The sequence below is a fragment of the Adiantum capillus-veneris genome, chromosome 25 (genome assembly GCF_014529385.1).
Source record: "Adiantum capillus-veneris isolate H3 chromosome 25, ASM1452938v2, whole genome shotgun sequence".
In the NCBI taxonomy this organism is placed as follows: Eukaryota; Viridiplantae; Streptophyta; class Polypodiopsida; order Polypodiales; family Pteridaceae; genus Adiantum; species Adiantum capillus-veneris.
Genome location: NC_140955.1, coordinates 6,552,501 through 6,579,824, shown reverse-complemented (window position 1 = coordinate 6,579,824; position 27,324 = coordinate 6,552,501). Strand labels below are relative to the sequence as shown.

Sequence of the window (27,324 nt, the reverse complement as noted above, 5' to 3'; positions counted from 1 at the left end):
AACTCTATTTTCCATGTATACTTAGGGTAAACCCCACCTTCTGAACACACTGGTGCAGCCAGAATTTTCAAATTTGGTCTCCAGAACCCCCTTGAGACATCCTATGCGTAGGATGTCTATGTTTATAGAATTGCAGGTTTTCTTCACAGAACCCTTGCAAATGCTCTTTTATATGCACAACATCAGTCAGTCATACAAAAATATCCACAAAAAGCTTGTTTAATGCATTTTTACCCTCAAAAGCACACTTTTCCGTGATTTCAAATGCAATCAAGCACTTTAGCAAATAATTCAGTGCCGAATAGCTCTAGATCAGAATCGGATCACTCACCTAAAGCTACTCCTACAAATCATATGGGGTTTTGCATCTATGAGTAGAAAAACGCTTCACTGCCACACACGGACTAGTAAACGCTTTTATCACCTCACAAATCACTCGACCACCAACAACTACTCTAATCCATAGATCCTAACTAAACCTATCTAGTCACAGACCCTCGGCAAGACACACGCTTCCTGGCTATCCACTTGATCGCGGAATATCCTCTTCCGAATCCACTTAAGAAAAACGCTTTCTTTAGCCGAAACTAAATCAAGCAACCATCACACGAGTGTTAGTAGGAAACCTACTTAGGTCCTTGTGTCCCCGGCAACGGCGCCAATGTTGCGGAAGCGACTCACACACCCATGAAGTGCATGCAAACACTACCTAGATCAACATAATGTCAATCGAGGACACAGATGACACGATAGGCACACGGAGGAAATCTCTTTAGCTTGTCAGGATGAGACCATCCTACACATACAACACTCTGGAAGGCCAACTAAACCACAATCAAGAACATCACTACTCTCAACTACACCACCTAGCTACATACACACATACGGAAGGTAACTCCCCTAATCATGCCAGATTCGTACGAAACTTAAGGAACACCATCCCCTCACTAGGATACACCTGTCCCTACGCTTCTACACTCAAAACCCTCACTCTAAACCCGTCTGCGGAAAACGCGTAGGATGATGGAGCAGAATTTTGAAAGTGCCGGAAACTGAAATTTATGAGTACCTATGCGTAGCTTATGTCGCCACGATTTTATAGACTACTAGCACGCAGAAAACAGACACCGTTTGATACACTTACGGCCACAAATAGCTCGTAGATGCGTCGGCGTGTGCGCTTCGTCTCGCGTGGAATGCTTGGCGTTGTCGCGTAGCTCTCCTCGAGCCTACAGCAATGGTGCAGTCGTATCTCCAATGTGTTGAGCAAGCCGGACGTAGCGAGAGGATAAAGCTCACGCTCACTCTCTTTCTCTGTCACACACAGTAGACGGCAACGCTCCAGTTTAGATTAAGATTAAAGTTCCCCCCCCCCCCCCCCCCCCCCCCCCCCCCGCCCCCCTTACAAAATGACCTAGGTACCTTATATACTAAGGCTACCTTAGGTTTAACCAAAAATGGGGTTGAAAGGGTCAAATGGCTTTGTATTTACAATCTGGAAGTGCCATTGCACCCCGGCTTCTGAAACTAGAATAACTACTCATTACAAATGACGTTTATAGCCATAATCCGCAGCATTTCATAACTCGCAAAAGATAAGACTTTGGTACAAAACTTGAGTTATGTTGTGTTGTTGACCCAGCGGTCAATAGAGAGTATACCCCCCAATCTAGTCCCCTCCTTGCTTTGGTCGACCCCCCCTTTAGCTCTTAGTGGAAGCTCATTGGACCCCTTCAAGCCTAGCCTATCACATGTGGAGTGCATATCAAGCAAGCATGCTAGCCTTGGGACACGTGTCCCCCTTTCTCCTTTGAGAGAGAGAGGACTTGATAAATGCATACTCAATGAATTAAATTAGCTAAATTATCATTGGACTTCTTTAGAGGCCAACCAATAGGCTTTCAACACACTATGAGGGCAACCTAGCTAGGGGCTTGACATGTGTCCCATTTGCCTCTTTGAGCAAGGGGTGTCCCTTGAGTGAAGAAGGAGTTAGTCAACACACACCCCTACTCTTGGGGCTCGCCCCCTCCTTTATAGGCTCATGCTTGACTTTTTGGAACACTTTAATCCCCTCTAGCACCTTAGTCAGCAAGCATGACAAGCACCTCAAGCTTGGGCCGGGTTCTCGCCTCAAGTACATCCCTAGCTTTTCTAAGGTCTAAGGACTTTTAACACTAACCTTTGGAGGTCTTTGAACCTGTAAATCTCCAGGAATCTCAAGAGCCACGATGTTTCTCCATGTGTAGAACTTTGGAGAATAAGAGAGAAGTTCATACATGAAATTCCCTTCCCAAATCTAAGCAAGCTTTGAAACTCTGTCTCTCACAGAGTTTCAAAGGAAACATGCAACCGATTTTCATGATGCTTAATAATTTTTTTTACAAAAGCTCCCTAATGCTAAGGCCAGATACACGTGACCGCGCACACAGAATCGAAAGTTGTACACACACACAGCCACTGAGGAGACACACCGAGCTAAAAATGCAGAATGCGTAAGCACAACTATGTGAAGGAAACATGCGACCAATTTTCATGACGCTTAATAAAAATTTTACAATAACACTAAGGCTAGATACACCCCCCTACCCATCCATCTTGGGACATGTGGAGTTTACACACAAGATTGCCCAACACATTATATATATATTTAAAAACGGGACCATTGCACATCAAAATCTAGATACCCTACTGGTTCCAACGCTCGCCTTTTGGGGGTGGAGAGCATGACTCAACTCTTGCTGATCGTTGGATGGAGAGCGTGACTGCCCAAGGCGAATTCCATCCCGTAATTCATGGAGCCTATCCTTTTGGGCCACATGATTGCCATGGTGGCCTCTGCACCCACATCCCATCTTTGTGCAAGTGGTGTGTAACCAGCCTTAAAAATGAAGAGGTTGAGAGACAACGTGAGTGAAGAGAAGAAATGCGCAACAACCCAACCCCCCCCCCCCCCCCCCCCCCCCCAGCACTAAAGATTGTGGTCGAGTTTACTTTCGCTTGGGCTTGTTCAGTTTATGAGGTTGCGAAGTGGAGGGCTTGATAACCAAACCCATGTGGGCACGTGGTTAGCTCATTAGCCTACCGACGGGGAGGTCACCGGGGTCCGGTTTGATCCCTAGCCGAGAGATGGGAAAGTCAACACGCCTAATTTTTGTGGACCGTCCATGCCCTCGAGATCCGTGGGAATCTTTGTCCGCCATCTATCCCATGGCTTGGAGTTTATAAAATATCCAGTGCGACTTAGTGTTGTGCCCCCCCCCCCCCCCCCCCCCCCCCCCCCCCCCAGCACTAAGGGGCACGAGAGCTTTAAGGAAGCCCAGGCGGTGGGATCAAGGGCGCGGAAGTGGGGCGCGTTGGTTGAGGGCATCGGGGCGCTACACGTGGCAAAAAAAGTGAACTTGGACGGGTTTTGGTAAACGGGGGCACCGGGAGGTAAACTCGGACGGGAGGGTGACGTGGACAGGAAACGTGGTGCGAATGGGCTGAGGTGGAGTCCCAGGTGGCAAATGGTGGTGGGGGTGGGCTGAGGTGGACGGCCTGCACTTCATGATACCTCGTACGTTGCATGCATGCGGATGGAACCCCGAGGATGGGGGGTGAGTGACTGCGTTTAGGGCATTCAAGCAGAGGGAGTTTTGCTGCTAGCTCATGCGAGAGGGCCTAGGGGAGGGCCTGCATTGCGTTAGACGAGCCATCTGGGGTCTACACAGACGAAGATTGGAGCCAGGTGGAGATTGTGGCGCAGGTACAGATTGGGACGGTAGGCAAGATTACAAGGTATGTGTCTGTGTGTGTTGTGTGTGTGTGTGTGTGTGTGTGTGTGTGTGTGTGTGTGTGTGTGTGTGTGTGTGTGTGTGTGTGTGTGACACCGCCCCAAAACCACCTCCAAGAAAATATGTTTTTATCGTCTGTTGCTTGTCATGTTGCATCACACACACACACACACACACACACACACACACACACACACACACACACTCTATGAGCCCACGAACAACAACAATTTTGTAGAGAACCGGGCAGCAGGTTTGTGTGTGTGTGTGGAAGAGAGAGAGAGAGAGAGAGAGAGCTGTGTCCCGATGCCTTCTGCTTCATGCATATTTTTGCCAACATGAGTCGTCCTGCTTGTCCATTATGGTGCTTGCAAGCATGTTGCCATGCTATGATGAATGGCTGCTGGTGTTTCTTACAATAAAATGTTCATTGTATGGTGATCACCACAGGAAAAACTATGGCGCCAAGAAAGCCACATCAAGAGGTGCAGGCAAAGAAGCTAGTTGGAAAGAAGCATGGGTCAGATCTCGGGAGGGGCACGGGGGAGGCTTCGCCTGTAAAAGTTCCTCGTTGTAGCCCTCGGCTAAGGGAGAAGGAGTTAAAGCAAACGGAGAATCAGCCTTCTCCATGCTCAGGCAATATGGCCCAAGTGGAGACACCAAAATCAGCAAATCCGCACCTAAGAAAGAAGTTGGAAGGCATGTTTGAAGAGCCTGATCAGAATGAAAACGAAGTGGATGAGAAGAAGGCTGGAAGAGCTAAGGCAAACGAAAAGAACCTTGATAAAGAAAAAGTTGGTGAAGGCAAGAGGGATCAACCGTGTGTCGAGACGGTGGGCGACGAAGCGCAAAACAATATGGATTCTTTGAAGGGAGAAGGAGATAGAGGCATTGGTGCATCCTCAGCCATGGTTGAACCCTTGCCATATGTTGAGGTCTTCTTGCCTGATGGAAGGCTTGCACGGCAATGTCGGGCGAGCGATCATTGCCCTCAGCAGTTCCACTTTGAGTTGGTTCGATTGCGGATGGAGAGGCATCTAAAGACAGAGCATGGGCTTGATGTGGTCATTCCCCTTCGCAAGGGAGGTAGGCGCTCCAATGCTGAAATGGGCTCAAGAGCAAAACCGCCAAATGCAAGAGATAGTGCACAATGGCACAAGCAAGCAAAGATGCGCTTCAAGGATAGAGATAGGAAGTTTGCATTAAATCTGAAAAAAACAGAGCGCCTTCATCGTCTTCGAGCGACTGAGAAGTGGGATAAGCTCAGGCGTGAGTTTAGAAGAGTCTCAAAGGTAGAGTTTGTTGAGAAGATTGTCAAAGAGCGCATGGCAGCCTACCTCGCATCCTCAAAAGAGCGCATGGATCGCATCCAGCAGCGAATCGACGAAGGCTATGAAAAGAATGTGAGTACCATGGCCACTCCTTCGAGTTTACATATTATTGCATCATGCTTTATTATTACATTTGGTGTTGCATGTTTGCTTTGTTAGTCCTAGTTCACTTGAAGGTGGATTGTTTGCCCGAATGCGGTCCTAGTTTATCGAGACGGGTTTAGGTCCACATTGAGATTTCTCCCGTTAAATGGATGATTTAGGCATAATGAACTTGGAGATTATCCTTGCAAACCATTTACCATTAATGAGTTGAGGCAGGTTTGCTTGCCTAGTCCCAGCTTATCTTAAGGTGCATTGTTTGCTAGAAGTTGTCCTAGTTTATTGAAAAACTCATGGCGACTCTACCAAGTTTACATATTATTGCGGCATGGCTTAATACTACATTTGTTGTGGCATGTTTGCTTTGCATGGTCCACTTTGTTGTGGCATCCTAGTTCAAGGTGGATTTTTTGCCCAAAAGCGGCCTAGTTTACTGAGAGCAGTTTAGATTCACATTGCACTAGATCCCGTTTGAATGGCTAATTTAGGCCCGATGAAGTCTATGACTACTTGTGTTAAGGCATGTTTGCTTTCTTGGTCCGAGTTTACAAGGCAATGCATTAATTACTTGTGGTTGAGGCATGTTTGCTTTCTATTTCATCCTAGTTTACAAGGCAGTGCATTGTTTGCCGGTAGTTGCCCTAGTTTACCGATGGCTTTCGGAGGGATTTTAAGCTAATTCTCGACGTCTTGATTGAAATCATTTTATGTAAAATTGCTTGTTTCTTACAGGCTGCTTGTGGTTTTATCTGGTGCTGGTTTTTTGGCTACATTCATTTGAACATGCTAGGTTCAATGGGGGACTAACTTGTGGTTTTATTTGGTGATTGAATGCAGAGGCGGCTCAAGGTTTTACCTCCTTGGTTAAATGTCATGATGGATGACATTGAGGACAGCCAGCCCATGGACAACTTCAAGGGCAAGGCTGAAGAGGAAGAAGAGGAGGATGCGGATGATTTTCAGTCGGACCGAGAAGATGAAGAGGACGGACATTATGAGTGGATGGAGGATGAAGACATCAAGGAGGATAAAGATGGCCAAGAAGACAAAGAGGAATGCATGGAGGAGGAGGGGAGAGCAAGCAACGCGAAAGAGGACTCCGCTGACTCGACTTCCCTTGGGCTTGGAGATACACCGCCCTCACTGCCTCTTGAGATTGTGGACACAAAGGAGGTGCCTGCTGCAATACAGATACATTTAGCCGGTTTGCATCCATGACGCTCAACGTTGATCTTGTGCACGAGGAGGTAGTGGGACATCTTCCTAATTGCAGTAGTGGCATGCATTATTTCGTTGTTATTCTTGGCAGGTTTAGGGTGTCAAATTTGTTCGAATGATTTGGCGTAAAATCTTCTTTTAACCATGCAGGGAATTGTGAAACAACATAGACCAAAGCTGCAAATTTGTTCGTCAATGAAGACTTGGGTGGTTGTTAATGTCTCAACCCCACGTGGTGCAGCGGCAACCACACATGTGTCTCTGAATTTTGCCATACAAAATGGCCAGTTAAGAGTTATGGAAGAAGGGGGAGGTAGGGTTGTCACGACACGAGGAAACATTGCAGCTGCAAGGTGGGTACAAGTCATGAGCTGGTTTAGTTGCTGGTTTACTTGCTGGTTTACGGTTTAATTGCTTGCTGGTTTTTTTGGGCCTCTTTTTCTTCTATAAAACTTGCACGCTAAGCCTTGATTGTTATCGCATGTTAGGCTTGGCTCTATTGCATGCATTACTTTCACCTCCGACCGGTTCAAGTTATCAGTTAATGTAGATCAACGATTAGTAACTGACATATTGCGTGGCGAGGCCAATAGTAGGACTATTGACTTGTTTGGCCAGTAAGTTCTCTCTTGCCCTGATCATTGTAAATGGCTATACGCACATATAGGATTGCATGTGTTTTAATTTGGAAACTGAAATCTTTGCACAGGTGGATGGAGCACACCTTGCCTCCGACCATCCTAAGGAAAGTATACTTTGTCGATTCGCGTTGGTTTACGATGGAGGGACATATTCTGTCCAATTTTCTTCAGCGGCAATTTAGCGGTGTTGACATGTCAGAGCAGGTCTTTTGCTTTTGGCCAGTCATTTGCAAGTATTTCAAGGTGACATAATGCTTTGTATGGTGAATTATGAACTAATTCTCATTCGTAACACTAACAATGTGTGCTTGAAGGCATCACTGGACTCTTTTTGCTCTCTACTTGAATAGGGGAGCAAGGCTCCTCCGATTGCCTGGAAAGAAGCACTATCTGATTCATTTTGATTCCCTCAAGGGTTTGACAAACCCTTTCAAGTGCCTAGAGCAAGTGCAAAGGTTGGTTTTCATCATGTGATTGTTGTGCCCAACAGATGTGGTTAAATTCAGCTAACCTGGTTTGTTGTATGGTTGTGCCTTAGTGGCCTTCGAAGCCTGGCAGAATTTGTACATGACAACTATATTCGACGTGCTTTGGCTGATTCCAAGGAAGAGATTGAGCTCAAAGTTGTGGATGTGCCTCAACAGACAAATGCGATCGATTGCGGATTTTATGTCATGAGGATCATGAGGTGAGATCATGCTACACTGTGCAATAGTGTTGACAGGTTGTTAGGGAGGGTCATTGCATGGACTAACATACGGCACTGTTCTGCAGGGAACTGATTGCAGGTGGATTGGAAGACCGGCCTGGGCGACATTGGCTTACAAAGGATTGGTTCGAGGACGTGGACGTATGCACTCTGAGGGTGCAGCTGCATGATTGGTGCTTATGTTGTTTGGCGGAGGTCTAGAGACGCATGAGCAATAGCACGCTCGGGGGCTGGTGTTTTGGGAGGATATCCAGCATATGAACAATTGACACTGTACTTATACAACGGTGTACTTTATGGATTTTGAGCCCTCCGTTTTGAGCGGATCTAAGTGAATGTTTTTTGTTGTAAACCGGCTTACCTAGCTACGCATTCATGCGCAATGTAGCACACCCTTTGGATGTTTTAATTAAGTCTACATAATGATCAGCCTTACGTTTCAATCTCATTGTCAATTTATTTTGTTGTAGTGCTGTTATTTTGTCAATTTACAATTGCTCATTATGGGTTGTGGTATGTGTTGGTACCATTCATGAATGTGGTTAAGTTGAATCAGCTGGAATGAACCGCCTTAGGTGTTGTGGTGAGATGTTATTGGTGGCTCTTAGTATTGCTAAGGTGTTTGGAGCATGCATATATTCTATTTTTTTATCTCTTTAAGTGTGGTTGTTGGCTCGGATTGTGTTGTGGGTGTTGAGAAGCTCCATGAGCGGTGAGAGCGTGACATTGTCATAGCTGGCATTGTAGTCCAAGTGGGGTGTTTGTTGAGTTTACACATATGGATTTCCTTTGCTTCAGATTTAGCAAGCAGGTTAAACACATTTTAAGCTCGTTGTAGCTAAGTTTTGTGTACATTTGTTGGAATCTCTTTCTTGTCAGAATGTCAGCGATTGAAACTCTCCCTCTCTCTTTGTAATGTTTTAATAATCTGATTGCTCATAGAGAATAGCAACTCTTAACTTGTGTGCTTTATCTTTGGTGGATTTATTATCCTCGGAAAAGCAAAGGTGCTTGTATTAAAAATGACAAACTGACAACCCTTTGTTGGCATACCATGTAGGCACATTGTGGTTGCAAACTTAAAGGACGATACATAGTATTTGTGTGCATTGGCATTGTGGTTTATTTTGTTCAATGGATTAAATTGTCACCTAAACAATCAAACAAATGCATGGCCAGATTATACATACGAATATTGATTATACATACGAATAGTGCAGCACAAAGTTCATCTCGGCATTGGTGAGTGAAAAATGCATCATATAAATGCAAAGGCATTCTACATGGTTATGACACAAAGCCTAACAGAAAAACATCTCAAACCTTGCACCTTGAATGGTCAAAATACGGTGAAAGTATACGATGGAGCCACTCTTTGCAAGGGTCTATGTTGCCCAACTTATGGCACTGCAGTAAGCATTCACTTTCTCCAGCCTCTTAAGCATGAAACCAACCGCAGTGCTCAAGAATGGTCACACAAAACATCAGCCTTCCATCCCCAGTAACGTAAATAGTCGGTGATCGTAAATGTCTTGATCTCTAGTGCGGCACACACCTCATATATGGGCGGCAAAACAACTCACTCGCATGTATGGCAAGAATCCAAAAAACATCAAAAAATAAAAAAGGAAATCAATCCTCTAACCCAAAAACTGTAAATTGTTGGATGCCATAAATGCCATTGATGCTTCAGATACCAAAAACTGTAAATAATCAGATACCAAAAACGCTAAATGTTTGCAAGTGAAATCAGCTGAGAAATCAGATCAGCCTCAATGCCATCCAATTAGGGCAGCCCCAGTGCTCAGAGATCGTACACAATCGGATAAGAAATATTGGCTGGCAAAACAAGACATACATCTAGCAACAACCCATCCATGACTCTCACAAAAGGTCAGTTTCAATGCCATCCACTTAGAGCAGCCGTAGTCCATAGAGATCGTACACAATTTACAAGAAAAATGCATCAAGTTGGTAGCACAAATGAGCTCATGACAGATTGGCAGAATAACTTTTCGAAACCCAGTTGTAACGCTCATGCACGATCAAGCAAGATGCCATCCAAAAAGATCGGCCTAATAGCCTAAACAAGGTAAATAGTCATCAGCCAAACATGTTGGAAGTCTGCAGATGGAATCAGCTCATAGCTTGCTCCCAAAACAACCCACCCAATCAGTCCAAAGATAGTTGCAAATGGGCTCACAAGTGCCTGCCAAACGCTCACAAACTGGTCATCAAATCAGCCCAGCAGATTGCATAAGGGAGAAACCTGCTACATGTCTCTCATGTAGAGAGAACCATTTGCTGCTGGGACGCAAGGACTGCCTCGAGTACTGACCCATCAAGCAAGCAGATTGTGAAGCTTCTCTCTTCTGTGGGAACCTCGCCAGCTTTGCAACAGACAATCATCCCTTTTTGGATGCTCTCACCAAAGAGGGTGACATGACGATTAAGCAAGCTCGACTCTGCTCCACCTGGGGCATGTCTGAGCAATAACGGAAGGAGGGCATGGCATGTATGGCATGAAATGCTCTCCAATGGATCTAGCATGAGAGTTTTGCTGCAACAATGAGGACAATGTATTCGAGGCTTTCTTTGAAAGCGGACTCGACTCCGTCCACGCTGATGCTTGCGTCGCAAAACACCAGTAGTTGGACCTTTAGATGGTGGCAGGTCGGCCTCAAGAACCTGTTCCTTGCTGGCTCCACTTGCTTCTACGGGCATCCCATGCCCGAGTCGAGTTAGAGTAACGTGAGCTTGGACTTGCTTGATCGAGCCCTTTGCTGGTAGCTCAATCTCCTTTGGGATGATCAAGGCGGCGAGACTATCTCGTGAAAGATTTAGTTGCATTAGTATGGCTGGCTTCAAAGAGCTATCACATTGCACCAACTGCTCTTCTAGACTCTGCAAGATGCTTCTCATGTCATAGATGCAACTACCAATCTCATTGTCTATGTTGCTGACAACTGTCTCAGCTACATCGAAATTGTCATGCTCTAGTGCTATATTGTCTTCCCCTGCTCCAACTATGGGTTGTAGGTCCACATGGCTCAAAGCTTGAACGCTATCTACGATGGGGAGAACTTCGTGAAGATGAGGAAAGTGCCTCTCAATTATCAGTTGAAGGCCATATAGATGCTTACATTCTGATCCCCAGTCCGCACAATCGCAATAGTTGGATTGCATGCTCACATGATACCAGTTTGAGGCCGAAGTAGTGCTAAGGACTTTGAATCGCATGTGTCCATCCTCTATCACTTCGAGGGTTCTTGGATCTGCTTCAAATCGTTTAAGAATCGATTCGCCTGCTGCTAGCTTGGCTGTATGTTGCTTGCTTGATCCAAAACGACTAAAACGCCCGGAATCAGCTGAACGGTTGTCAAATTGAAACAACATGAGCTCAACATTTGGCAACAGCAAAGGCATACTCTCAAGCGAAAGAGAACCTCTCTTACCAATCTCCTGCTTTTGCTTGAAGAATTCGAGAAGTGTTCCCCCAATATATGTCCCATGCACTGAATCGCCCACCAATGCATTCAAAAAGACCAACAGAGACCTGTTTATCTGTGCATTTAGCAAGGTATACTTGACATACTGCCATAATCGCTCAACCAAGTTTGTAGTATCCACATTCCCATGCTGAAATAGACGACTGAATCTTGGCCAACGGCTTCGCCACATGCATGTTTTGCCACACCAGCCAGTGGATACATACCGTCGAATATTTTCATGTGCCTGATACACCTGCAATAGCTCATCGCACCTTGCATCAAATATATCCTCACTTGTTGCATGCATCAAATTCGACATGTGATTGTACACATCATCGCGCTTGTCCTTAGGGACCTATGCACAACAACGCCATGTGAGTACGACAATCAATTTGTAGACATGAGCTGACACAAAGAACACATCAAAGAAATGACCAGCTACCTGGGGCAATAGGTTCTCAACCCATGCCTTCTTGACATGAAACCAGCATAGCAAAACTTTGCATGCGACTTGTTGCCGCCTTCCATCCTCGTCTTCTCTCCAGCAAAAAGAATCTTGATCCACAACCTTGAGGATGGCTTCGAGCTCTTGCTGGCTCTTATCAATGACAATGGCTGCGGGCCGAATGTCACCTAACCTTGCAAAGATCATCTTGAACGTGAGCTCTAGGGCCACCTTTTCCTGGCTGGTACCCACATCATTGCTACATAACATCAGCCATATCGGAATCCCTATGCCGTTTTGGTTTGGCAAGACTGCACCATAGAGCGGTAGACCATAAATGTTTGTCTTGAAAGTGCTATCCATGGCCCATGAGTTTCGACGAGAGAAACGAAGAGCAACTTGTAGCATCCACTCGTCTTGAATGAGGAGGATGAATGGCTGCTTGTTTTCATCAGGGTTTTGGGGACTGTAAGGCTGCACAAAGATTACCTGTCCATACGAGAAGTATACTTGAGGATGCATGCTCACCCATCCAGCTTAAGAAGTTGAGAATGTAGTATTACCTTCTTCAATTCTTGCAAACGTAGAGCCTCGGCAAGCATCGCACCCCATTCAGTACCTACAGAGTTACCTACAGTCAAAAAAAATGTTGGATCAAATGCTATCAAAAACTCAGCAAAGAAAAGGCTTCTTAGAAATTCCAATGGCAAGCTAAGTACCACGAGTGCGCATTTGATGAAACAGCATTTGCACCTCTTTTGGTATCATAAAAAATCTGTGGATTACATGATCCAGCTCAGATGCATTTGCCATGTGAAACCTTTCCTTGGAGATCGACATTTTGGCGACATGGCGGCACATCCCAACATCAAACAAATCATCCATACAGCATGCAACTACAGTTGAATGCACCGGCAAGTGGTAAAGGTCAGCACGTGAGCCAGGTATGTGCCCGGTGTGATCACCATGGATTGCGATAGTCACCCTATCACCATCATGACAGTGTTGAACCACCAGCCTAAAAAGGCATCCACACCTCTTTGACTTTCGTTGTCGCCGCTTATCCGCACCTCTCCGATCTATGCTTCCACCTTGATGGCAAATGTATTCTTGTAGCCACTTATATGCTCTATGCCTCTTTGAAGATCTGACTAGGACCAGCCGTGTGTGATGCTTTATCATGATTCTTGTCAACTGTTGCTCGACTTGAGATGTTGTTGTCTCGATTGAAGAGGTTGGACAATTTGCGCTTCTGCTACTAATAGGCATCGCAGCTACATCACAATCAATAATCTTCTCTTTTAGTAAGCATCCACATGCAGTGATTGAGTCTTTTATGTAATCAAGAGGCAACCCATGTTGTCTCTTGTCTGTACACCATTCCTTCTGGACGGCCTTGAGAGTGGCAGCCACTCCAAGATGATTGTCATGTGTCAAAGGGCAATGGGCTGCATGAACAATATGTGTCCAATCTTCCATAAAGGCAACCTTTAGGCCAGTAGATTTCAAGTGCAGGCAGCCTATTTCTAGCCCTATACCTGGACAAAGCATCAAGGAGTCTTTCATCCTATTCCACTTCTTTAAATCAAACAATCCCCGAACATCGATCGCTTGAAGCATTGCTAGTGACATGGTCTCTGTCCCTCCCAAATCTTTGGCCATTAAGGAGTATGTCATCTCGTCGAAGGAGAAAAATGTTTTTGATGTGTATGAAGACGGATCTAAATCAACCCAAGAGCATTGCGAATGCCAACATGCGACTGAGCTGGGACTAGCTCCATTGTTTTGTGGCCAGTAATCCATGCCATTATCCTCGTTGATTGGGCAATCATCTGACGATTCTCCTTCAGTCGTTGTTTCACCATTGAAATATCCACTCAATGGCCGGTCTTCAATTACATCGATGGGAGGCATCTAATACACAACATCTCTGTCTCTCTGTCTCTCTCTCTCTCTCACACACACACACACACACACACTCACACATACTACCTGGTTCAAATCCATGCTGCCTTTGAGCTTCCAATCTCCTACAGAGTCTTCATCTGATTACTGTATCAGATACCAGCCTCCCCTTCTCCCGCTCTCATCTCACCTCCGATTATCTCTGATTACCCTGCATTCCGCAAGGGCAAATTTGAAAACGGGATGCCCGCGTGAAAGTAATGCCATGTTGGCCCCCCATTTGCCACTGGGACTCCATCTCAGCCCATTCGCGCTACGTTTTCTGTCCACGTCACCCTCCCGTCCGAGTTTACCTCCCGACGCCCTCGTTTACCAAAACCCGTCCAAGTTTACTTTTTTTGCCACGTGTAACGCCCCGATGCCCTCAACCAACGCGCCCCACTTCCGCGCCCTTGATCCCACTGCCTGGGCTTCCTTAAAGCTCCCGTGCCCCTTAGTGCTGAGGCCCCCCCTCAAGCCCCGCCCCCCCCCCCCCCCCCCACCCACAAAAAACACACACACACCTCTCTCTCTCTCTCTCTCACACACACACACACACACACGAAAAGAGTTTAAAACTTCAAGAGCGCGAGAGATGGAGGAGGATGGCGATTGCCAACCTCTTACTGCAGCTACTTCCGCACCTTCGATAGAATATCAGGAAGCCGGACAAAGCTCCAGAGCACGTTCTCTTGCGTACCTCTACCTCAGCCACTTCCTCACACGCTGGGGTTCCAGGTACGCCAAGTGCAGTCTCCTTGCATCGAGGCAATCACGTGTATCAGCCAGTTACTTGCGAACATGCACACATCAATTGTATATTTTTAAGCTTTTGCATATGTACGTCAGGACTCAGGAAGATTGTTGATGGAATTCCTAAGAAGCCTCCACACCATCAAGACACCACATTGTATATACACCAAGCAATAGATGGTGCTGTTTAATTTGTTAAATCAGACCATGTTGACATCTGTGCATATCAGCAAGTAGTATCTCCTCTCTCTGCCAACTATCTAGCAGACTCTAGGGCTATCCATGGATATTTGTGTCTTGGAAGTTTCCACAAGCTATGCGTAAATGACATTGATCTAGTGAGTACCTCCACTATGATAGTTTCTGCACCAATCTCTTCGCTACCTATCTCATATGGGATGGAGCTTTTGCTTTGGATCGTCCTGTATATCATAATGACCATATGCCTCTCCGTTGATCTCTATCCATCATAAGTTCGGACTTGTCTGCTCGGATCATCCATGCTGGGTTTGCATGTACGTGGCTCTGTGTGCCATGTGGCTACTACTATGCCAAGGTTTGTATAGTCTAGGGGATTTTGTACCGCAACTTTGTGAGCCTTTTTGGACTTTGTAGGACCTCCATGTTTGGACAAATCCATTAGATAGGTTTCCCCATTTCGGAATCCCCTTGCATAAATGGTTTGCACACTCATTTGATGGGTGTTGTTACACATCGGTGGGAATCCAACAACATCAGCATTCAACTTAGGATTTTTGCAACATCGTGGTCTAGCTCCCAAGTTACTAGGCTGGGAGATATGGCCCTCACAGTGTCCTAAGACTTTGTGTGTGTACGTGCAAATTTTGTCGGGAAGTCAACAGCCATGAACTTTGAGTTTTGTACCATGAACTTCAAGGTCCACGAGTCTCGAGGCTAGTGCATCAAACTTGAGGGCTTATTTCCTCACACATACTCCACTCCCTTACCTACGGAATTCAAGGTCTACTTTTATCACACACACATGGTGGTGACTTCTAGAATTCAAGGTGTGCTTTTCTCACGCACAAGCTAGTTGGTCTCTTTCGGAACTTGGGGTCCCAAACCTCCTATAAAAGCAACCCTTGTCCATTCTCTGGCACCCTTTTGGGGCCAATGCGTCTTGGTGCGAAACACCATTGTGTGTGTCGATTCCTCTCTCTCTCTCTCTCTCTCTCTCTCTCTCTCTCTCTCTCTCTCTCTCTCTCTCTCCAAGTTCAGTGATTTGCAATTTTTGTTCGTGTGTTGCTATTGATTTCTTGCTTGGAGTGTCCAAGCCTGCAACAATTTTTCCATCTGTTCCAGTCTTTGTTGACTAGATCAATCAATTTGTTGCCTGATGCAAATGCTGAGATCTAGTCCTTGGAAGAGGTTATTGAGAGGTTGAAGCTTCCACTAAGCAAGGCTCAAGAATCTTATTCAAGGCAAACTAACAAGTATCGCCAGGATGTTACTATCAAGGAAGGGCATTGGGTGTATCTTATAATCATGAAGCAAAGGCTTAAGCAAGTAGGAAAGAAGTATCCAAAGTTGTCTTCTAGGATGTATGGTCCGTCATTTAAAAGATAAATGATGTCTATATGAAATTGTGGTTACCTAATTTGTGCTCAATGCACAACGTTTTCCATGTTCTTGGTTGAAAAGTTGTTTCAGGGAAATCCTCAAAAAGCCTCTTAAAGAGGATGAACTTGAGATCGTAGACGAAGCTGAACTTATGGAGCCAGAGAAAATTTTACATCGCTTTCGGCATGGTTCCAAGAAGCAAGCACGGCAGTACTTTATGAAGTTCAAGGATCGCGGAACCCACGAGGTAGTGAGGGTCAACGAAGATTTCTTCTTAGATTACTCCGAATTGTCAACAAACGACAAGAAAACCATGCAACTTGGTACCAGTATCTCACCTGAAAAGGGGGATGTCACGTGCACATCTAACCCAATGTGCATGTGAACAAGCTGTGTAACTCCTACTTCTACAATTTAGGACAGACTAGGAAGTGTAATGGCAACCTTTGTAAGCATGTTCGCAGGGCGTGCATCATGCATGTCCAAGTACTTTCGTTAGGATTGCAGAGGAGCATCTACCACTGCTTGATGTAGGCACTAGGGAGTGTTCGCATGCAGGATATCAGTTCTAGAAGAGCCTAGGTAGTTAATGCATATGCAACGCCTCTTAATAATAGGTCATTATTTATTAATAAGTGACTTGGAATAATTATTAGATGTTGTTGGGTGTCTTCTGATCCATCCCCAATTGCAATATAAAGGAGAGCCTGGAGCTCTCCCCTTTCATCAATTCAATACAATAACCCTTCAGCATCCTTAGCGTTTTCTTCTCGATGGGCTGGTTTCAAATGCAACAAAGCTGTAGAAGGTTAAGGCCCAAAGAGAAGTAGGGGATTGCAAATTGCTATTGCAGAACCGCATGATTTCAAGAGATTTTGTTGGATGGTTCAAACCCACAATGGCTGAACCCAAGCTCAACTCAAGCTCAAGCTCAAGCTCAACTCTTTCCTGAGGGTGCACCCCTTGGTAGCCTTGCGCTCACACCAAGGTTGATTTCTCCCACCTCACATCAATTAGCCTGCCGCAATGTGCAAGGTCCGTTGTCAATGAGTAGAAAAGACGAACGAGGGGAGGCTAGACAAGCCCTTCTTTTCTGGGTTACTTGCCACTCTTCAAAAACACAGATTAGAGAGATTGACATGCCCAAGTGGTCTTGGGTTACGCACAATCTCAGATAAGCAAAAGATTTCCTCTGATTCTTTAGATTCTTTTTCTTGAGTGATGATGCTGAACACTTCCAAAGAGCTCTAATGCCAATGTAATGTGTAACATAATTGATTTATGGTGATAACTTAGGATGATTGCTGAGACAAAGTACAGAAGGGATTATTTGCTAATGTGTATAGGAATAAGTTGGTAGCAAATAAAAGGGTAGCAATATGCGAAGTTTGTTTGCCAGTTGTAGTGGACTCAAGGTGTTACTGGCTTGGACACTCTAAGTGAGAAATCAATAGCAACACACGAACAAAAACTTCAAAATCACTAAACTTTACTAGAGAGAGACAGTGAGGGAGAGAAAGAGTTGACACGGCACGACAGAGTTCTGCGCCCAGATGCACTGGCCCCAAAGATTAGCGTCCCTTTCAGTATTTCTTTATTATTACTCACAACAAAGCACAAATCCCAAGGGTCCTTTGCTCTCAGACTCTGCGTCTAGATGCTCTGCAGAGTGAGAGACTCGAGGGCTCTTTTAAACTTACAAGGGACGCCCAAAAGCAATTAGGTTCAAAAGCACTTTCCCCAATAGCATCTCCTCCCAAAAGCTAGCGCTGAAATGAGCCAGCGCAATTTGCAGAAATCCGTACAGCCTGCCACGTGGCTGTAGCAGTGCAAATCGCGAAAAATCCGTATAGCAGTGCCACGTTAGCATGTCACCGCGTTTTACAAAAATCATCTCTAAAGTTCAAGCTTCGGGATTTTACGGCCGCTGCTCAAAAGCTCTTCAGATTCCGTTTCTCTTGTCCACTCGGCATTTTCTCTTCTAGTTGGGCATGCCACATCATCACTTTGTGACATTCCCCTCTCTTGAAAGAATTGTAATCGCCCTGGATTACGCCTACAAAAATAGGCAAAGGACAGAAAATTTCTTCAATAGATAGTGACTCTATGTACTCATGCACCTGACTTCACCAATCCAACACTTCTACAAAAACATCAGTCTCACTGATCAATCACATTTCTGTCAAGGGTCTGAGATACAAATCCTGATCATTGTAATCATATAGCAATCACATCTAGACCACGTTGATCTTTTCTCAAATTCTTGATGTGCTAAATCTTGTTACTATCATATTCATACCTTTCATTTCACATTTCAATCAAGCAAACTGTCACCAGTGTGTGACTACTATCTATCCTTTTTGTTGATTTCTTTCTTATTATCTATTTACTTTCACTTTTTGGAAACACCCCTCGGGAAATCTAACTGCCTTGCATTGCATAGCTAGTGTGGAACTGTCCAGAGGGAGTCCGGGCCTGAGGGCAAGAGAGCACTAAGGTTGGACAAGGACTATGGTTAGCCAAGTGGGGTCATTGACTAGCCAAAGTGGAATCCTTTGCTACAGAGGCTACATTTCAGTTCTGGATGTGGCCGCAGTGTACAAAGAGGGTCGGATGACCTAGAAAGATACAATGGCAGCATCTCCTAAAATTTAGGGAACTGCTATTTTGGGACCTGAAAATGTCTTCGCGTCATTACGTGCAGTTTGACATGGGGATCATTTTGTTACTCTGTGGCCAAGTCAACAGAGGCTGCAGGTGAGATATTTTTAGACCCGAGGGTCTAAAGCGGGAAAATGCACAAATGAGTGACACTTGGCACTTTGAGGCCAGTTTACTACTTATAGAGAAGGCAAAAACGTGATTTATAGTTGGGAGGCTCATTTTGCAAGTCTCTGTCACAGGTTAAGAGCTATGGAGTGCTTGCTTTCCCTCTTATGCACAGTGCGGTGCCAGGAGTGATGCCCTGCACGCTACGCACTGCCCTCTCTCTCCCCTTTGGCAGTATGTTATGCCCCTCTAGTGGGCTCTTCATTTGACCAATGTACAGTTGTGTGGGTTCATGCGCGATTGCCGAGGCAAGAGCCTCTTGCACAGGTACTGGATTAGCTAGCGGCTAATCCCCCCGCAGGTACAGGTGAATTCGGAGAGGTTTCACGCCAGAAATCTCGTCCGATTCAAAGGGCAAGTAGCCCTACAGGTGCGGGAGCTCGAGGACTTGCTAGGGATGCGACCGGCACGCGGAACGGAGCCCGAAACAGTGAATTACAGCCTGCTGTGTATTTTTGCAGGTTTAGGGTTTTGGCCCTAAACGGACCCTAATACCCCCAGGAGGTTCGGGGACGCAAGGGGACTGCTGTACAGGCGATCTGGCGCATTTTCAGGGCTGAAAACAGAGAATTCAGCGTGCTGCAGATTCTCGCCAGGTTTGGCAAAGTGCCTGTATGCGTCGGGAAAGTCGGTCAATGCGTGGGAATACTGACCGTGAAGGGTTCTAGTACAGTTATGCTGCCGAAATCGGGCTGGAACAGTGGAAATTCAGCCGAGTTTGTGCGGGGCAGCTTGTAGGAACCACAGCGTTTATTCCCTCTTTTGAATAATAAAGAAATACCGAAAGGGGCGCCTAAGTTAGGGGCCAATCTGGTGTCCGTCTACTCATACAGGTGCAATCTAGCAGCCTGTATCCCTCTCCCCTTTGTTGTGTCTTGAAAGTACAGGTAAAATAGACGACTAATAATGGGTGAAAGCTAAATCAAGGTTTAAAGTAAAGTCTACCGCCCTTTTTGTAAAGAACAGGCCGGTTTCATGGTTCCATCGACGGGATTAAATCACTTTTTCCCATAGAAGTGAGCCTTGGTCAGTTTTGGGCTTGAAGACACAGGGGATTATAGACCAGACACAGGGAATTGTAATTATGGCTGACAGACCAAATGATGTGACTGAAGAGGTTTCCTCTTCACAGGGTCAACAGACACATGAAGTGGGTGAGTCCTCAAGACCACCACAGACTGATGATGATATATTCAGGACCCAGTTGGTTACTGCTGTGGCTATGTTCACACAAGTAATGCAGAATCCGAGGTTTTTAGCCTTTCTGCAACCTCCGGTTCCATCTCAGCAAGTTGGGTCACTGGATCATATTCAAAAGCCTGTTAAGGCTCGAACACAGGTGATTCATACCGCACAGTCAATGGAAACACCTGTACACTTGACGGAGAACATGCAGTCTCCACAACGTATGCCTAAGGTGCAAGAACAGGTGGCTGAGATGCCAGTCTTTCAAGCTGTACCAATTCAGCCCGCCACCTTTCAACCGCCTATAGTTGGTTCTAATGGGCAGGGAAGCAACTTACAGGCTATGCAACAAGTCTTCCCACCACCTTCAGTACACCCTGGCTATTTTGGAGGTGGATCGGTATTTCAGAGCATGGCTGGTCATGCACCTGGAAATCAGTTTTATACGCCAGGAACAGTGTTTGCGGGTGCTCAAACGATGATGCCTAACCCCATGTACAGTGTCATGGGTATGCAACCAGGGTTTCAGAGCACACAGGGACAATTTGGGATGCCACAAGCAAATTTTGGTATGGCTGGAATTACAAATCAGCAGCCAAATATGGCGTTTCCAAGTCAAGTTAATAGCGGCCAAGGAACACAGATGAACCCTAATAGTGTTCCCATGTTTCAGTCACTTCCATATGACAATTTAACGCCGCTGGAGAGGCCAACTCCGTACAAAGAAGGTGGCAAAGGTGTGTCATTCACGACCTTTACAGGGTTTGATGACAGGAAGAAGGCTCTTTCATTCCTCCAGCAGTTTGACAAGGCCTATGCAGGGGAAACTTTACAGAGGCTTCAAAGGTCCGCAAGGCAGCCACTTTCTTGACAGGGAATGCGGGACAATGGTGGACAACTTTATTGCTTCAAGGGCAAGCTCCGTCCACATGGATTTACTTCAAGCAGATTTTTGCAGCAGCATGGTTATCTGATGACTTTGAAGCAGATGTCATGACAGAATGGCACCAGCTTAATGCTGCCACTTGCAGAAATCTGGATGATTACAATCGGAAGTTTTGGAAAGCTCTACTTCCAGTAACTTCCTATAGGTTTGTGCCATTGACAGAACAGATTGAAAAATACTGTTGTGGCCTACCTAAAGGATTGAGAAAGTACTGCACGAAGACAACAGTCACTACTTTGACGCAGCTCATCGAGGTAGCAAACACTGGCAATGGTTTGCTCAAGGGAGAAGATTGTGAATTTAACACTGGCGTCAAGGCAGGATCAGGCAAGAAAAATTCAGCCAAGAAGCACGTTCCCAATGAGGCTCCTAAAGGGACTCAGGAGTCGGCCAACACAGGGAAAGACAAAGCTACGGCTGAATCAGAAAAAGGACCAGCAAAGAAATGGAAAAGACGTTTTCCTCGCAAGTCAGAAGAGCAAAAGAAGGTCCTAAGGACAGAGAACAAATGCTTTATATGTGAGCAGCCTGGCCACATTGCTTACAATTGTCCTACAAAGAAAAGGCCAGCTGATTCTGAAGACAAGGAAGACAAGAAAGGAAAGAAGCCCATGGCTGGTCTAGTGCCAGATATGGTGGGCGACAAGCCAAATTCAGATGCAAGTGAGCTTTGCAGAGCATGGGGAAAGGTTAGGGATCAAACAGTGCTTATCTTCTTTGATCCAGGTGCCAAAGCCAACTTTATTTCCCCAGAATTGGCTTCAAAGTTGGGAATCAGACCTGAAGAGATGGGGTATACAGCAGAGGCAGGTTTGGCATGTCCTGGCCATACAGAGGCTGTGACACCCATCATTGGAAAGTTGCGTCTACATATCCAGTCCTATGTAGATGCTGAAGAATTTTACATCATGCCACTGGATGGATGTGATGTGTTGTTAGGTATTCCTTGGTTATTTCGTGTACAGGGAATCATGGATGCCTACAACAAAAAGATCACTGTACAGAGCAGGGGAAAGACTCACATTCTGGATGTAAAGCTTAAAGGGGAGTCTATTCCTACTGTATCAGCTTCTGCTATTACTTCTGTAATGAAAAAGCATCTTTCTGCATACTTGGTTTTTGCACGTGAAGTGTCAGATTGTGATGAATCAAATTTATCTGTGCTAGATAAAGAAAGGTCAATGTTTTTACAACAATATAGTGACTGTTTTTCCGATTCATTACCGTCTCAATTACCGCCAGAGAGACCCGAGGACCATGCGATAGATTTGGTGCCAGGCTGTAGCCCACCAAATAAGCCTCCGTACAGGGTTAGTGCGGCTCAGCAGAAAGAGATAATGGGCCAAGTACAGGAGCTGTTAGAAAAGGGGCTGATTCAGCCCAGTTCATCTCCATTCTGTTCTCCAGTGTTGTTGGTGCAGAAAAAGGATGGCTCATGGCGTATGTGCATCGACTACCGTGCACTAAACAAGAATACCATCAAGAATAGGTTTCCTATACCTAGAATTGATGATATTATGGACAAATTAGAAGGAGCAGCTATGTTTAGCAGGATAGATCTAAAGAGTGGGTATCATCAGATCCGCATTAGATCAGAGGATGTGCACAAGACTGCTTTTAGAACAACGTTTGGCCTTTACGAATTTTTAGTGATGCCCTTTGGTCTCACAAATGCTCCTGCTACGTTTAATAGGATGATGGACAGAATTTTCCGTCCACACCAGCAGTTTGTTGGTACGTTCTTTGATGACATGATAGTCTATTCAAAGAATGAAGAGGAGCATAGGCATCACTTGGCCATTGTGTTCAAAGAGCTACGCAGTCATAGGTTGCTCATCAATGCAAAGAAAAGTGAGTTTTTTCTGGAAGAGATTCACTTTCTGGGACACATTGTCTCAAAGGACGGTGTCAGAATGGATCCTGCAAAAGTCGAAGCGATCAAGTCATGGCCAAATTTGAAGACGGTGCATGATGTCCGAAGCTTTTTGGGACTATGCTCCTATTACAGAAGGTTTATCCGAAATTTCGCTGAGATTGCTTCACCTTTACATGCTCTTCAAAAGAAGGCAGTCACCTTTAGATGGACACAGAAAGAGATTTCAGCTTTTAATCTCTTAAAGGAAAAGATGACTTCAGATCCAGTCATTGTGTTGCCAGATCTTAGGAAGTCATTTGTGGTCCAGTGCGACGCCTGCGGTAGTAGCATTGGTGCTGTGCTAATGCAAGATGGCAGGGTAGTAGCCTATGAGAGCAGAATTTTGCAAGGGCCAGAGATGACCATGCAGGTCTATGAGAAAGAGTTACTGGCTGTGATTCATGCGCTCTTAAGTTGGAAACACTACCTGCTAGGTGCAGACTTTGTTGTCCAAACGGACCATCAGACCTTGCGATACTTCTTGACACAGACAAAGTTATCTGAGAAGCATATGCGATGGGCAAATATCTTGTCCATGTTTCATTTTCAGATTGTGCATGTGGAAGGCAAGAAGAACGTTGTGGCTGATGCCTTGTCAAGGAAGCCACAAATTTCAGCTGTGTCGATTCCTTATCATCATGAACTTGATGATATGAGAGAACAGTATGCAAATGATGAAGATTTTGCAAGGGTCTTCGAGCAGCTAATGGATGGACAACGTCATGAACACTATCTTCTCAAAGATGGGTTCATGATGATGCATGGCAGATTGTGTGTCACAAAGCCATTGCGACGCAAAGTTATGGAAGAGAGTCATGTCCCACCGTATGCAGGGCATCGTGGTATCGATGCTACAGTTAAAGCGGTTGAGACATTCTTCTACTGGCCTACATTGAGAAGAGATGTGGATGCCTTTGTGCGAGAATGCCTAATATGCCAACAGGTCAAGTTTGACGGGCAAAAGGCACCAGGGTTATTGCAACCACTACCTATTCCAGATAAACCATGGGAAAGTATTGCTATGGATTTTATCTTTGATCTTCCGAGAACGCAGACAGGAAATGATGGTATTTGGACCATTATTTGCAGATTCAGCAAACAGGCTCATTTTATTCCTGTCAGGAAGAAGATAAAGCCAGATCAGATGGCACGCTTGTTTATGAGCAATATTTTCAAGTATCATGGCATCCCACAGTCGATTATTAGCGACCGTGATCCACGCATGACAAGTTTGTTCTGGAGAGGCTTGTTTGAGAATATGGGCACCACGCTCAAATTCTCTTTGTCATTTCATCCTCAAACAGATGGGCAGTCAGAAGAGGCAAATTCTACTGTCCTAGATCTGCTGAAGTGCTATGTGTCAGAGCATAAAGGAAAGTGGGAGCAGTATTTGCCATTGGTGGAGTATGCATACAATAATACAGTGCATTCATCAACTGGCAAGGCACCTTTTGAGATAGTTGAAGGTGGCAAGAAAGTTCCTCCCATACTGCATACAAAGGACAAGATATTTGAAGCAGATAAGTATGTTCAGGACATGGATGAAATGTACAAGAAGGTCAAAGTGGCCTTAGAAAGGACTCAGGCAAAGCAAAAGAAAGCAGCTGATCGTCACCGTCGTGAAGTGGTATATTCACTTGGTGATTGGGTGCTTTTACGCTTTGAAAAGGCAAGGTTAAAGAAGATGAAGGGCAAGGAAAGACTGTTTCCAAAGCTCAACATGCGTTACTATGGGCCTTTTCAAGTATGCGACATAATCAGTGATGTTGCATATAGGCTGAAATTGCCTGACAGTTGGAAGATTCACAATGCGTTTCATGTGAGTCTTCTCAGACCCTATGTGGGTGATGTGCCAGAAGATATGCCAGCTGAAGATCAGCCGGAAGTCGAGGAACTTGACGAGATCTTGGTCCCTGAACAGATTTTGGCACACAAAGAAAGGAAAGTGAAAGGCAAGGTTACTAGGCGTTACTTGGTAAAGTTCAGAAACTATCCACCAATGGATGCTAAGTGGATGGAAGAAGGTGAACTTGCAGAGTCACCAACTGTGTTATCACTTTACCTGGAAGCCTTCGATTTGCAACCTACCTTGACCCCTTGAGTTTCAAAGCTAAATGGATTGTCAGTGTGACAATGGCTTCTGAAACAAATGATGTACAAGGTATTTAAAGTGAGCTCAAATCAAATACCTGTTACATGAATGTTAGAGCTGTACAGATTGTCAGTTTGGCAATTGCTCTTATGGAATGTCCAAAAGTTTGATTAGTGCTATAGAAGTGAGTATTTCTTGTCAGTTTGTCAAGGATACAGTGATTGCTTCTATTGAAGAGTACATGTGTAACTGCATTCTTAAACTGTCGGTTTGGGTATGTTCGAAAGTGTTACGGGATCCAACGTGTACTATAAGACAGTGGCAAAATGTGCAGCTACCATTTTGTCATTGGAAAGTTAGTGACTCAAAGCAATGGCAGAGTGTGAAGCTACCACTATGTCATTGGGACAGGGTTCACACGCAGGCAATACATGAGTCGACGAGGTGTTGAATACAACAGGGTTGACAATGAGCATGTATGTGTCGTACATGTGTCGACGGGTGTTGAATACATCAATGTTGACTAGGAGCTTGTACGACATAGATGCAAACGAGGACGTTTGAGATTTCAAGAGGGGGGTATGTCACCAGTGTGTGACTACTATCTATCCTTTTTGTTGATTTCTTTCTTATTATCTATTTACTTTCACTTTTTGGAAACACCCCTCGGGAAATCTAACTGCCTTGCATTGCATAGCTAGTGTGGAACTGTCCAGAGGGAGTCCGGGCCTGAGGGCAAGAGAGCACTAAGGTTGGACAAGGACTATGGTTAGCCAAGTGGGGTCATTGACTAGCCAAAGTGGAATCCTTTGCTACAGAGGCTACATTTCAGTTCTGGATGTGGCCGCAGTGTACAAAGAGGGTCGGATGACCTAGAAAGATACAATGGCAGCATCTCCTAAAATTTAGGGAACTGCTATTTTGGGACCTGAAAATGTCTTCGCGTCATTACGTGCAGTTTGACATGGGGATCATTTTGTTACTCTGTGGCCAAGTCAACAGAGGCTGCAGGTGAGATATTTTTAGACCCGAGGGTCTAAAGCGGGAAAATGCACAAATGAGTGACACTTGGCACTTTGAGGCCAGTTTACTACTTTTAGAGAAGGCAAAAACGTGATTTATAGTTGGGAGGCTCATTTTGCAAGTCTCTGTCACAGGTTAAGAGCTATGGAGTGCTTGCTTTCCCTCTTATGCACAGTGCGGTGCCAGGAGTGATGCCCTGCACGCTACGCACTGCCCTCTCTCTCCCCTTTGGCAGTATGTTATGCCCCTCTAGTGGGCTCTTCATTTGACCAATGTACAGTTGTGTGGGTTCATGCGCGATTGCCGAGGCAAGAGCCTCTTGCACAGGTACTGGATTAGCTAGCGGCTAATCCCCCCGCAGGTACAGGTGAATTCGGAGAGGTTTCACGCCAGAAATCTCGTCCGATTCAAAGGGCAAGTAGCCCTACAGGTGCGGGAGCTCGAGGACTTGCTAGGGATGCGACCGGCACGCGGAACGGAGCCCGAAACAGTGAATTACAGCCTGCTGTGTATTTTTGCAGGTTTAGGGTTTTGGCCCTAAACGGACCCTAATACCCCCAGGAGGTTCGGGGACGCAAGGGGACTGCTGTACAGGCGATCTGGCGCATTTTCAGGGCTGAAAACAGAGAATTCAGCGTGCTGCAGATTCTCGCCAGGTTTGGCAAAGTGCCTGTATGCGTCGGGAAAGTCGGTCAATGCGTGGGAATACTGACCGTGAAGGGTTCTAGTACAGTTATGCTGCCGAAATCGGGCTGGAACAGTGGAAATTCAGCCGAGTTTGTGCGGGGCAGCTTGTAGGAACCACAGCGTTTATTCCCTCTTTTGAATAATAAAGAAATACCGAAAGGGGCGCCTAAGTTAGGGGCCAATCTGGTGTCCGTCTACTCATACAGGTGCAATCTAGCAGCCTGTATCCCTCTCCCCTTTGTTGTGTCTTGAAAGTACAGGTAAAATAGACGACTAATAATGGGTGAAAGCTAAATCAAGGTTTAAAGTAAAGTCTACCGCCCTTTTTGTAAAGAACAGGCCGGTTTCATCAAACCATGCCCATGACCATCCCCACAAGACAGTACATCCACATAGCAATCAGCCCAAGGGTCTCGTACCCTGAGTTTGGGAGTAGATCCACCGATCTCAGAATGGTCGACTCTCGAGTTGGGATCAAGGAGTTGAGATTCCCAAGGAAGGATTTCGCGTCCAGGAAAACATAGTTGATGCTAAGATCTCTATGGGAAGAGGACTCTAGGAATGGAATCGGAAAAGCATTGCAGGGATGCCATGCCCATGCCCTGAGTCTGGGAGGTGAGATCCAAAGGCGAGAATCTTGGTTCTCGAGGATTCAA

The 27,324-nt window shown here is 45.5% G+C and overlaps 2 protein-coding genes and 1 pseudogene across 3 annotated transcripts in view; 2 read left to right on the top strand and 1 right to left on the bottom strand.

Moving 5' to 3' along the window:
• Nucleotides 1-4,234: 4,234 nt before the first annotated feature.
• Nucleotides 4,235-7,979, top strand: LOC147424378 (uncharacterized; annotated as a pseudogene).
• A 1,881-nt stretch (nt 7,980-9,860) lies between these two features.
• LOC147424377 (uncharacterized) lies at nt 9,861-13,835 on the bottom strand. Its single transcript, XM_086499415.1, has 12 exons — nt 13,829-13,835; nt 13,706-13,743; nt 12,973-13,627; nt 12,433-12,468; nt 12,277-12,344; nt 12,113-12,187; nt 11,711-11,740; nt 11,233-11,623; nt 11,134-11,145; nt 10,668-10,845; nt 10,076-10,601; nt 9,861-9,986 (listed from the first exon to the last, which is right to left on the bottom strand). Exons 1-12 carry the CDS (start codon nt 13,833-13,835, stop codon nt 9,861-9,863), a joined length of 2,142 nt encoding a protein of 713 aa, XP_086355541.1.
• Nucleotides 13,836-14,160: 325 nt separating this feature from the next.
• LOC147424375 (solute carrier family 40 member 1-like) overlaps nt 14,161-27,324 on the top strand; it is an 82,267-nt gene continuing 69,103 nt past the window's right edge. For both annotated transcript variants that reach the window (XM_086500507.1, XM_086500506.1), the window contains exon 1: nt 14,161-14,395. In XM_086500507.1, coding sequence (XP_086356633.1) covers nt 14,253-14,395 — 143 coding nt within the window. In that variant the 5' untranslated portion in view covers nt 14,161-14,252. The remainder of the gene's footprint in view (nt 14,396-27,324) is intronic.

Bases quoted from the DNA above. Each gene is read 5' to 3' on its own strand.
- LOC147424377 (XM_086499415.1), bottom strand. The intron at 12,345-12,432 runs GTACTTAGCTTG...TTTTGACTGTAG, and splicing joins TCATCAAATGCGCACTCGTG to GTAACTCTGTAGGTACTGAA. The intron at 11,624-11,710 runs GTAGCTGGTCAT...TGTTGTGCATAG, and splicing joins TTGAGAACCTATTGCCCCAG to GTCCCTAAGGACAAGCGCGA.